This window comes from Pomacea canaliculata, linkage group LG10, assembly GCF_003073045.1.
Source record: "Pomacea canaliculata isolate SZHN2017 linkage group LG10, ASM307304v1, whole genome shotgun sequence".
In the NCBI taxonomy this organism is placed as follows: domain Eukaryota; kingdom Metazoa; phylum Mollusca; class Gastropoda; order Architaenioglossa; family Ampullariidae; genus Pomacea; species Pomacea canaliculata.
Genome location: NC_037599.1, coordinates 13,401,174 through 13,414,487, shown reverse-complemented (window position 1 = coordinate 13,414,487; position 13,314 = coordinate 13,401,174). Strand labels below are relative to the sequence as shown.

The following is a 13,314-nucleotide window of genomic DNA, read 5'->3' as shown; positions in this document are numbered from 1 at the left end:
ATCAATAAATGTATGATAGATGGAAGGAACTGATATAAGAAATGTGACACAGAAAGGGATGGACTGATGGAAATTTGGGCAGATGGATATTTTAATACGAAATTGCCGTGTGCATGCATTTTCCCTTCGTTTCTGTTGTCTCTAGGAATCCGGGTGTTGGCACGAACATGTTCACTACACTTGGTGTCGTTAGGATAAGACAGTTGCCATGTGACCTCCCCATCCCATCACACCCTAACACACCTTGCCATCCTTAGTGTCCAGCGTTCCCCCAGGGTGTGACAGGGGCGTGACTTTAAACCTGTCGGCGTCAGGGCCCTTGCCGAGTGTGCCGTGCGTGGTGTTGGGGAAAGGTCTGCTGCCTTCAGTCAGTCCCTGGCACTGGATCAGGTAGTTCAAGACATTCTCAGCGTCGCCCACTGCACCTGGCTCCTGAGCGAACATCTTCAAAGCGTACTCACCTGCAGACAGTTCGGTAAAATGTTATTGAGATCACATTAGGAGCTCTGAACACGAGACATTCAACACGAAGAACTGAAAGTGTGAGACTAGCAGCCCTTTCTCGTCGGACAACCAAATAAAATGGCGTACGGGTGTACCTTTCTGAGGCAGACGCAGACTGATGATGACCTCGCCATCCTCCTGGCGCGTGAGGCAGTACTTGCTGAGCGTGGCATCGTCTAGCACCGAGTGTTTCAGCTGCTGATGCAGGGCCAGCGCGCGCTCCTTGTCCAGTCGGATCTCCACATACCCGTCCTTGCTCACCACCTGCGCCTGCTTGTGAGTGACAGGCGTTAGCCCAGCCTCCTTCGTCTTATTGACAGGACCCCACCCGAGGGGTGGACAGTCGGGCAAGGGCATGCAGTTGGCCTTGGCGTGCGGGCACTCGATGACGTAGGTGCAGCACAGATCGAAGATATCCGAGTCGCTGACGTCCAGCCCGTAGATGTCCATCTTGAATGTACCTTTGACCGGAAAGCGAAGCGAGAAGCGCAGCAGGTCCTCGCGATGCTCGAAGAGCACGAACCTGTCCAGGACGACTTCCTGCGAGGTGTCAGAGCGCATGCGCGAGCGATACAGCATGTATTTGAAGCGCAGCTTGCTACTGTTTTCCGGGGGAAGGAAGAACTCTATGTCCACCTCGCCATCTTTGGTCTTTAGCACGCACGGTAGCTTGGAGTGTGGTGTCAGGGACATGTGGAGGAGGTGGAAGCGTTCCCGCACGTAGAAGTGGTCCTGGAACTGCTGCAGCGTCACCGGACTGTGCAGCAGCTGCCACTCGCGCTTGTCCGGGTAGTGAGTCCAGATCAGCTCCTCCGGGCTTGGCAGGAAGTAGAATTCGTTGACTCTGTGTTGGGTAGTGCCTTCTGTCACCTGTGAGAGAAAGAGTGAGAAAGAAGGGTGTAAACATTAAAACAAAAATACTAATTTTAAAACTCAAACTCCACAAAAAAATATTACCAATGTCGTCCATTGCAAGAGTAGATCACTAAGATATATATTAAAAACTCAAACTGGGATGTCGTAAGTTGGATGTTATAAGAAAACGGAGTTCAGACCTCTCCCTCCTCCTCTTCGTCGACGGTGCTGTCGGAGTCGACCAGCGTCCACTCGCCGGTCCTCTTGCCCACGAGACAGGCCGAGGCCCAGAAGGCGTCGATGAACTGCCAGGAGTTCTGGACGTACACGGCGTTCCACTGGGCGCCCATGGCCTTGCGGTCTGTCTTCTGGCCGATCTCGTAGGCGGCGCTTTTGTTCATGCCGCTTATGATCTCACAGTGAATCCCTGCCATCCTTTTTTTCGTTAAACAAAACCGTGAGTCAATATCATCGCATAGTTCTTCCTACAGAAAACAATTTAGAAGAGAAAGCTCATCATCTAATGTGTGTTGCGTTTCACCCCGCAACCCTGTGAAGTTATCTTTTATATTTTTGTTCATACTTAGATGAATAGGTCAAGAGTCTCCAGTATTTTAACAGTCACAAATTTAGAAAAGACTGATGTGTGGAAGAGACTTCACCGTAACAACCACTACAACACTCGGTCAGAGAGTTGAAATTCGCAACAAGCAACTCTAAAAATACTCTGTCAGCCACATTGATCAGAACCGTGGTTGATTCAAGAAAACAACACCAAACGGAACTTGTCACGCTGACCAAATGGTCTGGAAGTATTGAAAAGCAATTATAGCCACGCTAGCGTGGTTACTATGGCAACAGTAATAACTAGTTGAGCCGTACTCACATCGACTTACAGTAAACACTCAACACATCAAGTGACCCATGACGTAGTCTCTCTCACGCAAACACCAGGCCCAGTGACACCGAGGGTACACACACAGCACTGACACAAACTGACACAGGCTGTACTCACTGACACTGACACAGGCTGTACTCACTGACACAAGCTGTACTCACTGACACCGACACAGGCTGTACTCACTGACACTGACGCAAACTGTACTCACTGACACAGGCCGCTGAAGAGATGCGCGTGGTTGCCCAAGTTGTTGCGGATCTTGAAGAAGTAGTCCATGGGGGACTGCTTGGGCGCCTCGCCATTCTCCTCCAAGCTGAAGACGTCAACTGAGGTCACCCACCGGAAGATGGCCCGCACCTTCTCCAGGTCATCCCAGTCCGGGTTGGAGGTCAAGTACACCACCAGCTCCCGGAACGTCCCCAACAGAAGCTTCGTAGGGGTCTGACGGAACACAGCGATACGCGTGAGACCCCAGCGATACGTGTGAGACCCCAGGAACACAGCGATACGTGTGAGACCCCAGGAACACAGCGATACGTGTGAGACCCCAGGGAAACAGTGATAATCCCCGGAGCCTTTCGAAGTATATCTACAAGGATGCCTCTCATTTTATAGGAAGATAAAGGAATATAAGGAATACAAGGATATCCAGCAGCGATATTCCCAACATACACGTGCCGACGTACACATGCATAACCAGACATACAGCTTCAGAGACAAGGGTCTTAAAGAGCAAGAGTAAAGACACATCAAGTGGACATGATCATCACAAAGTATCTGTACACATTATTAATCTCCTAAAACCAATTTTTCTTATTTTTGTCGATTTTCATTAGTTATTTCACGTACGAATAAACGATATATATATTAACCTTTAGCACGTGTTGGTCCACATGTACAAAGGACTCATCTCGGAAAATGTCCTCCTTCCTCCACCGGGGTGGTGACGGGGGAGGGGGTGCCTGTCGGTTGCTGTATTGAGGTGGTGTCCCGCCGTTCATCTGTTTTTCCAAACAACGAGAATATTTAACATTTTCTTTTTGTCTTGCGTTCAATTCCAATCATTCTTTCTGACAAAGACAGGGCAGTTAGTGCACGACCTAGTCTTCACACAGCAGCACACAAGAAGAAAAAGTACTTTTACCATCAACAGCCTGAAACAACTCAGGTAGTGCTCTCACCCGGACAAACGACTTCACGACCTCGAAGTTGATGGAGAGAACAAGGGGGTGGACAACAATGTGTCTCACAACACTAACTTTTCTTTTGATCGTCTGCACTTTCTTCTTGGGGTCACACTGTTCAACACCAGGGATCTTTTTATGGATCGTCCTTACATTCCGCTTCTGTGTGCCACACGGGTGGACGATCCAGTCTCAGAGCGATCCAGAAAGTTTCTTGCCACGAGTGTAGATACCCGGCCCTCATACACTGACTGAGACCTCCTTGCCTCTGAGGTTTCGTAGCACCGAGTGCTTTGCCTTCTTCACTACCAGGGTGGATTGCCACCCCGCGCGGTGTCGTCTGGGGCTGTCCTGAGTCTACTCTTTTATTTCTTGATCGCCGGGGCCTCCGCATTGTGGCCACTGATCAGTTGCCATGTGGTGGTGACAAACACCCACAGGTGGCAGCACTGTCTTTGTAAATACCTGACTGCACGCCACAACATGTAACATTATAGCAACAAATCGGTCTCGCCACAGTGCCTCTGTCGTGCCTCCCTTCGTGCTTGTTGAATCATTATTGAAAAAAAGGGTTTTGTGTGGCATTGTAGTCGTGTCAGGGTGTCGGTCTATCCTTTATCAGCAAGGTAACACCATGAGGGGAGATGATCTATCATTCAGACCGTAGTTAGGAAGCGAGATAAGTCGTTGTCCTGGGGCAAAATGGGGAACTGATGGGAAAGTGTCTTGTTTTCCATGTCTAGACCATGTTTTACCCTCGTAGTCGTAGTTATAAAGCAGGTCTTTGGGTAAACAAACATAAAGTTCTGTCCACGGGGTCTCGACATTCCATTGTAAGTAAGAAAACAAAATGATTTCCCCACTTTGCCCTAGCAACGACTTACTCTCGCTTCACAACGCAAAGAAAAACAAGAAAGTATAAATTATTCGTAGGAGGAATAATACTGATCATTAAAATAGTAATACTAACCGTTAATAATAACAATACTAACCATTAATAATAACAATACTAACCATTAATAACAATAACATTAATCATTAGTTAATAATACTAACCAGTGATAATAATACGAAACAATAATAATTTTAAATATTATTAATACTACTAACCATTAATAATAATTTGAAATCATTCACTTTCGCACGTGAATGCACAGTTTGTCTCTCTCTCTCTCTCACACACACACACACACTCTTGCTGTCGGAGACGAGTAAAGAAGACGAAGAGGTAGAAAAGTAGTGAGCAGGACTCACCGTCTGACCATTGACTCCCCGGTGGAGGGCGGCGGATGCAGCCCTGGAGGTATCAGGGTACGAAGGTGTTGACTTCCCAGGGTGGACATCCCTCGTACCTCCAGCAGAGACAGGTCCTGGCTGTGAGGCAACTTCTTTAGAAGCCCCACTGCCCATGATTGCAGCTCACGCTTTCTCCTCTCGCTCTCACACCATCAGAAATCCCTGGAATCCGAGATAAACCATTCGTGTCTGTGAAATGTGCAAAGTCCCTCAGGGAAACATCATTCAATGGTTCACATCCCCGATGTCAAAAGGCGAACTGCTATTATTTTTTCCAGCTGCCGCACATTCATTGACCTTTTCGTGTGACAGTAACTGCTACAGATCATTTACCTGATTAATAATTACTCTTGAACAAACAGGTTTGCTGCGAAGCCTCAGGACAAACAATGTCATTTTTAGATCATTCAAAGAAGACAGAACAAAGAAAATGAACAGGTCTGTACTGGCAGACGATGCTAGAACTACTAAACAATATCAGCCACCAAACAATACCATCAGGTGGACGGTGTCACCATCGGTCACACACTACCAGCACCAGTGACAATACGAGCTGGGGAGGGTCTGAGAGAGTTAATCAGTTTGAGAGGACTGGTATCACCTGAAGTATCGCTCTGTACAGGTGAATCACGTGGCTTTAGCATACAATCAACATACAGTTGACTGCCCCGTGTCAAAGGTCGGTCACGACGGTGGAGGAGTGCACAGAGTGCATTGTCTGTAAGTCTGCAGGTAGTTCAGGTGTGTGTTGGGGGGACAATACACAAGCTCACCGAGGGAGGGTAGTGGTCTTGGCGTTTACTGCTTTGCGTGAGGTGATTGTGAGGTTCCTGAATATTTCAGGCCGAGCTACCACGCACTCAAGCTTCCTATTATAAACCGATTTAAATCGTTGCAAGAGAAACAAAACGATGTAATACAAAGCTGTGGTAGACAAGAGGTGCTATACGAATATATATAGAGAATGCAACGCTAGAATATAAAAATATGTATGTAATGAGACGTTTCCCTGTGAACTGCTTCCAATGGAAAGAACCTTTACGGGGTTTCCGTTTTAATTAGCTCGGGAAATCCCCACAATTACAGCTGAGAGCAACAACACATTACATTTCACACACACACTCACACAGACTAAACACACAGACAGACACACAGACAGACACGCAGACAGACAGACAGACAGACAGACACACAGGCAGGCAGACACACAGCCAGCCAGGCAGGCAGACAGGCAGGCAGACAGACAGACAGACAGACAGACAGACAGACAGACAGACAGACAGACAGACAGACAGACAGACAGACAGACAGACAAACAGACAGGCAGGCAGGCAGGCAGACAGAGTGTACTGTGATGTGTAACGCGGTGTAGGTATGTAGAATAAGGCCACACAGCATTGTAGACATTGTGTAGACTCGTGTACATCAAAGACAGAACTGATAGCCACCTCACTGCCAAGCTGTGCTTACGTCACTCAGCGATCACGGGTTAAGCTTAGGGTTAAGCCGGACTGACAAGTGTTTCGCCACCTACAGGGTTAAACCGAATTGCAACAGTTAGACCAAGGCAATGTGTGAATGTGGCAACGGCCTGTTGCAACCCTCGGGCACAGCCGCTCCATTCAGTCTCGTCGAAGCCCATCAAATGTTCACCACCGTGTAGACCAGGAGAAATGTGGGAATTGGAAATCACGTGACAGAAATTAGCATTTGTCACAGACAAACTACATCTTGATACCCACTGTCACTGGACTGGGTGGTGCGGTGCGAGAGGTTGTAGGGCCACGTTGCTCGGGTGTGCGCTCCAGCACTGGTATGAACAGGGTCCAGGGGTGACCAGTCTCCCACAAACTCTATTGTTTTCCTGTCTAACCACACGGCAGGTGCTGTCAACACACTCACGCACCTGTGCACTACGTTGCACAACGTTGCTGAAGTGAGTAGTGGTGTGGGTGGTGATTAGATGATTAACTGATTAGCTGATTAGCTGCCAGCGATATCTTGCCGAGCAACACACCAGGAAGTGTTTGCAGACAGAAGGCTGACAGGACTGGAGTAATGGCAGCGACCGCAGCCAACCTCAAGAACCAGAGAAGTGACCGCTGATTGTCAAGAGACTGACCTTTGACCTCCATAGACGGCTCGGACACTGACAAACTGACTGCCAGGTCTTTCATGAACTGACAGCACACCAACAGGTATTTCAGACACAGACAATACATCAAACAGCCGTTTCCTATCCACAGAATGCTGGTTTAATGGACGAGGGACATGATTGTGTCTGGGTCCACAACAGCCACACAAAGCTGCATGTTGTATACACAACACAAATAAAAATAAAAATAAAAATAAAAATAAAAATAAACAGCTAATTGTTTGAGTGTGATTTATTTCTCGCATGATTTAGAGGCCACTCTAATATATTTTTTTTAACCTCAGGGACAATAGTTTTCCACACCAGCTAGAGTATAGAGGACATCAGCGCCATCAGGCGGCCATGGAATAGCCAGAGAATAGCAAACAACATCTCTTCTTTCTCTCTAACTTCGGAATTCTTCTTCCACGTGTTGTCTGCTCTGCTTCTTGTTGTCCTTAGTACTATTTGGTACGTGGTATCATATTATTTATGTGAGAGTGATGTCTGGTGGTCTAACTGGCTTCAGCTAGTGCTCTACCTTTGTTCTTTTTTTTCCATTCTGTCTCATCCCTGACCCGAGGTTGACGAGTTGTTCGAGGTTTTTGTCGTACAATGTAGCTTTGTTTTTCATTGTTTTACACATTTTCCACTAACGGCCTCTACATCCTCTTCACGGCCAGCTTTTGTCCCAGGCTAGGTTTCGTTCGATTGATTACTTGTCTCCTTTTTTACCTGCAAAAACTTTTTTGTTTCTGATGTACGGACGCTCGACAGTTTCCCAATTTTCTCTTTGAAGTTTTCAGCTGATTGTGGCGATGTCTGCCACACTCCCGGAGAGAGGAGTGTTTATTCTTCCTCTTACACTATGGATTTTTTTTCGATCATTCATACTTGCTCTGTTTCTTAATTAACGACCTTGTGTTCTATCATTATTATTACTGTTTTTTTAAACGCTTTGATCCCGCATTGATGATGGAAAGAGGGGTTGTATTAATCATATTATTAATTTTTCACTCACTCCTGTCTGTTTCTCTGTTTGCATGTTTCTCAGCCCATCTCTGAGTAGTGACCTCAGCAAGGCTGTTCATACATAATGTACACAGTACAGTCTCCACTTGTCTGGGCCCACACACTCCGGGTGCTGAAGTGTATTGACTTGAGGCCACCCGAGTTTTGGGCGCTACAGAACTGTGGCTACACAATAGAACTTATCAGCAAACACGTTGTCATGGTTGCTATCGGATCAAGGTGAGGGGCAGTGGGTCACAACTGACCGAGCACAGGAATTTCACACATCGGGAAAACAAACAAACACAAACTAGTGGCAGACATCTCTCTTCATTTTCTTTCTCTCTCTGTTTCCGTGTTCTCTTCTCTCTCAGCTCAAATAAATCTGAGATAATTAAACAAACAAAAATATCATGGTACAAAGATGTTTGTGCTTTCAGCCCTGTCTTGTCATTAAGACCAAGATGATGTTCCTTCAGGTTACTTAGCGCCGCTTTCTGAGACTCACGACGTTCACGTCGCACTACGTGACGGATTCGACCAGAAATTTTCTATGGATTTTTTTTCTTGTTATCACTGTTTTTATTAAACACTATTATCAGTATATGCTCCACGCTGGGATAAGCAAATATATTGGTGATCTGTCTGTAAAGAGCGTGCACAGGTTGACATGACGGAGCACACTTAAAGATGACATGCAGCACGTGCACGTGTAACCTGATCGCTGACGTCACGAGTTCGTGCAATCCCCCGCCTCTATACACCCCTCCCCCCATATTGCTGCCTGTAAGAATACAGGAAGTCGTGCTTTATCAAAAGCTTGTTATGTTTCTTTCATTAACATTACTTCTACCGCCTGGGTTGTTCTTTCTAAACATTCTGATGTTTCTATTTACTCTTGTGGCATAATCAAAACAAATGACGAGATTAATAAACTTGTTTACGATATGACGACAAAACAAATAATATTTTCCCAAAATAAATATGTTTTTCATCCGTGGAAAAAATCGTTATTTACAACAACTGTCAACGAAAAGTACAAACCTGAAAATTCCAGATCTTGAATGAGGAAACACCGACAACAATCACAAGACATTCATTCACCGAAGGCTATTGTCATCTGATTCTTGTGTTAACTGTACCGGCAGTGTCACCCTGCACCTCTAAAGACAGGGTAGACAGCAGATACCCGCCTCACACATGTCCAGACAAGCTAGCGGTGCTTACCGTCAGTGTGACGTGCGTGTGTCCGTCGGTCTGACGTTCCTGACACCTGTGTAAGACTTCAACTGGCCGTCAGGCAGGTAAGACTGTTAGTACCATCATTGTTTCAGGTGGACACGCCTGCTCTGACTTACTAGTTTAGTTTACAGTTTGCGCTTTTAAAAGAGGCCAAGTCTGGCCACACGACGGGACACACTGGCGGTGCAAGTATACGTGGAATAAATAGCACGGTATGTATCGCTGTATTGGTTTTTTTTTTTTTTTTGTCTCGTTTTCCCACTTTTTTTCTTTCTGTGCATGAATAAATGTGTGTGTGTGTGTGTGTGTGTGTGTGTGTGTGTGTGCGTGCGTGCGTGCGTGCGTGTGTGTGTGTGTGTGTATAATGACTATGTATGTATGTGTAAGAATGAGTGAATGTGTGTGCTCGTGTGACTGACAAAAAGCGAGTAGGTTATTCATAGTCTAACAGCACACACACCCTACCTATCAGTAAAATATTATTAAAGTTAAGATCCCATAGTAGCTCTTGCCTCCATTAAAAGAGATATTTAGTACGTAAAAGGCGAAACTCGTATCGTTCGTTAGACATTACTGCGCGTATTGTTGTCTTGGCGCAATCGTTGCACCCTATGTAGTGACGTGGTGCTTACCACGAAGTGTGATTGTTGGGGTGGATCAAGTATTGATTAATCATGGCGCACTTCTCATTCGGGGTGGGTTGGAGGGTCCTGCCGTCAGGACTCAAGGTTGTGTGCTGGCCTGCCACCAAGCCACTGGAGTCGAGATATGCATGCACTCTACACACTCTACACACTCTACACACTCTACACACTCTACACACTCTACACAAATAATAACAACAATAATAATAATAGGGTGCTTTAACATGTTTGACTGCTTCAACATTCACTTGCTAATGTTGTTGATGTTAACACACCGTGTACACTCTCCCTGCCCATGTGCCGCCATTTTATTGTTCTCACGAGTTCTGCCTTTGAATACTACACGTGGTTGTAGGCTCAATTGTTTTTCTCATTTTTTTTTTATTATTCTTGTTTAGACTGTTACTTTTTTGGTTATTGATAGCTTGTGTGTATGTTAACTGGAGAAGCGTGCATGCATGAAAACACTGGTATATGGGTTAGGTTTAGGGGTAGCGTTAGGGGTAGGGGTAGAGTTAAGGGGAGGGTTTGGATGTAGGTATGTGTTTTGGCATAACGACGGAGCTTTCATGTTCTAAAGAAGCAGTTCCTTACAGTGCTCGAGGCTTTCCGGTCAGCTTTCCTATTGGCACTAACGGTTAGAACACTGTCAAGGGGCAGAGAGGTGACATCATGGAAGGAAATATCAATGAAGGAAAAAACTTCGACATGGAGGACGTCACAGACAAATACAGCAAGTGATGCCTCGGGCAGAATACATCGGTCAGGGTGATGGCAAGGAGCAGTATTCCCTTTTTGCTCCTCCTCCCTACACTTACATCCGAGAGAGACAGAGAGAGCACACACACATATATATTCCCGAGAGAGAGACAGAACATACCCAAGAAAGAACACACGCACACACACTCTCTCGAGACTAACCCGCCTACCCAAGAGAGAACACACACATACATAATTATATAAACTCTTCCGAGAGAGAGAGCACACACACACGAGAGAGAGAGAGAGAGAGAGAGCGTGCGCCCACATAAGATCTCTGTCTCTCCTGTTCTCATTCACCTGCCATAAGCACGCACTCACACAGAAAAGGCGTGTGATGGAAGATTCACGCTGGATACTTCGTAGCAGTTGGTTTCACAAATACATCGACTGCCATATGCTGAGAACATTTCGTACACCGGGTATCGTGTGGCACAGACCGCCTTCCTTATTTCTTTCCTTCCCTCTCTCTCTCTCTTTCGTGTGTTTTCTTTCTCTTGGAACTCAGTGTGTGTGAGAGTTGAGACGGTATTGCTGTGATGTGTGAGAATTAGTTAACATGCATGAAAAGACAAACTCTCACCCTCTCAAAAATAGAATAAATAATAAATAAAGAAATAAATAATGCATAATATTTGAGATATACCCAACAGTCGTTAAGAACAGCAGTCATATATACCCCAGATAAAAAACCAGTTAATAACACAAATCACAATGTAAAAGATCAAACATCCGGGTCACTAATTACGCCATAAAAGGACCAACGGGCTCCGCGCACTACAAGTGAGGGAAGCCATCAAAAAAAGATTACGTACATACCTCTGGCACCCCAGACAGCAACACACCGAGCTGTAAAGCATGGTCGACATTTTTGTACGGTTATAATGACTGTTGTCAGCCAAACCACTGTCGGAGCACACGGCCTCCTTTTGACTCGGGGCCAGGACCTGTTGGATTAATCCCCCTTGCAGAGCAACAAGAAAAAAAAAATCCCTGTTACCAGAGCACGACTTACAACGGTAAACAGTTGCACAGGTGCGCCGAGTGCTGCACGCAGCAGTTGTTGCGGTGTCTGTGGGGAAAGTTCGTTGTGACGCGATCAAGAGCATCGGCTTTCACCTTGAGACAAACCGTTGCCGCGCCGCGGATTCTTCACTGCACCCGCCTCACCTTTACCCGTCTACCCACCTACCTCACCTGCCCCCTCAGTGACCTTTCCCTCCTACAATGCTCGCTGGCAGCGGAGCAACACAGAGCAACACAGAGCTGCTTATAGCTGGCGGCGCCGTCAGACCGGAAGCTGAGTTCCAGAGATGCGCGTGACGTGTCCGAGAAGTAAACCCACCTTCAGGTGACGTGTCCGCGAGGTAAACCCACCTTCAGGTGACGTGTCCGAGAAGTATACCTTCAGGTGCGCGGGCGTCCGTACATGAAAATGCACTAACAGTTAGTTGTCTCTGTTTACACAACAACTGCAATAAACATCACAGTTGGCTCCCAGACTGAAATACACCTTGACTGAATGATGTTTACAGTCTGAGGCAGCGGCACAGGTATAAATTTCAGTATCAGCTTAAGAACTTTAAGCACCCATGACAGATTTATGGAGACAAATTAAAACAACTGATTCGAAACTGTTTTTTTTTTAGGGTAGGGGTAGGGTGAGTGGATCCATCTTGACAGCTAGCTGTAACCCAGGCAACTTACCATGCCAGAAGTACACCGACATTATACTTATCTTTTTTATTGATTTATAAATGCTTTATAGATATATTTACTGCCGAAATAAAGACATCAAAGTAATCAAGTGTAGCCAGACCTACTTCACTGACAGTACAGCAGAAAAAGCAGGTGTAAACAGGTGTGTGACGTAGGTTGATGTGCTGTGAACTACTGTTGTACTGTTGTACACATGCTGTATATTATACAAGACCTGATCTCACTATCCTTGGGTTCGTATTTCTGGCTTCATTCTCTCAAACTTTGTGTCAGAGCAACTTCCTGCTTGCAAAAGCCACTTCACTGATGTCATCCCGGGCCTGACAACGACAGACATGTCAGTGGCATTAAAACACAACACGGACGATGGTTACTCACCCGGATGTGCCGGATGTGAGGCTGTAAGTGTTGCTCATGTCATTGCTGTCTCCATCGTGCGACGACAGCCCACATCCTGCAGTGACTGGACGACAGGAGGGGCCTGGTCACTGTGATATACACAGTAAGTAAGATACTGCTGTGTACACGGGGGTCGTGCCGACAGTAAGTAGTTGAGCCCGGTGAGTAAACAGTTGTCCTGCCACAAGGTGAGCAAACATTTCTTACTTCTGTAGACGTTCTTTGTCCAGTAAGAAACATTCACAGTCAATTTATGTTTATGTAGGCAACTTATATGACCCATTGTCTGGTGACAGAAATGTTGTTTGTCAATAAATCTGTCAGTTGTTATGTTAACACCCAAATGTACTATCAATATATTATGAACAATGTGTGACAAAAGCACCTGGCTTCAGACACCAGTGTTTGTTTGTGTGTGAGCGCGCTTGTTTTAAGATTTTTTTTTATTTTGACCTGCTAGCAGATACTAGAGTAACATTGTAGCTATAATTTGTTTGCTACACAGGGCACCCGTAAGTACACCACAGACCTCGATATATCACATATCTAGATAGACATTTATCTTTGTGTGTTCTGTCCTGTTTTTTCCCTCCTATATACATTCGTTTTCCTTATCTGTCACTTTTGAAATTGAACACATGCACACACTTTTTCTCTTTTTCTCTC

At 45.8% G+C, this 13,314-nt stretch overlaps 2 protein-coding genes across 9 annotated transcripts in view; one reads left to right on the top strand and one right to left on the bottom strand.

The window, feature by feature from the left end:
• The window catches only part of LOC112573518, a 19,384-nt gene extending 6,624 nt beyond the window's left edge, over positions 1–12,760 (bottom strand). Inside the window, exons 1-7 of one of the 8 annotated variants that reach the window (XM_025253972.1) lie at positions 12,628–12,760; positions 4,699–4,902; positions 3,133–3,261; positions 2,469–2,701; positions 1,560–1,794; positions 600–1,374; positions 244–461 (exon numbers count right to left, since the gene is read on the bottom strand). In XM_025253972.1, coding sequence (XP_025109757.1) covers positions 244–461; positions 600–1,374; positions 1,560–1,794; positions 2,469–2,701; positions 3,133–3,261; positions 4,699–4,854 — 1,746 coding nt within the window. In that variant the 5' untranslated portion in view covers positions 4,855–4,902; positions 12,628–12,760. Of the gene's footprint in view, positions 1–243; positions 462–599; positions 1,375–1,559; positions 1,795–2,468; positions 2,702–3,132; positions 3,262–3,404; positions 3,828–4,698; positions 4,903–5,235; positions 5,258–8,929; positions 9,057–9,112; positions 9,317–11,349; positions 11,505–11,545; positions 11,698–12,627 lie in introns of those variants that run through there. The other 7 variants (XM_025253969.1, XM_025253970.1, XM_025253967.1 and 4 more) reach the window with 7 other exon arrangements.
• LOC112573738 overlaps positions 12,702–13,314 on the top strand; it is a 23,707-nt gene continuing 23,094 nt past the window's right edge. The window contains exon 1 of the mRNA XM_025254324.1: positions 12,702–12,836. The gene's annotated coding sequence lies outside the window, so the exon portion shown is untranslated. The remainder of the gene's footprint in view (positions 12,837–13,314) is intronic.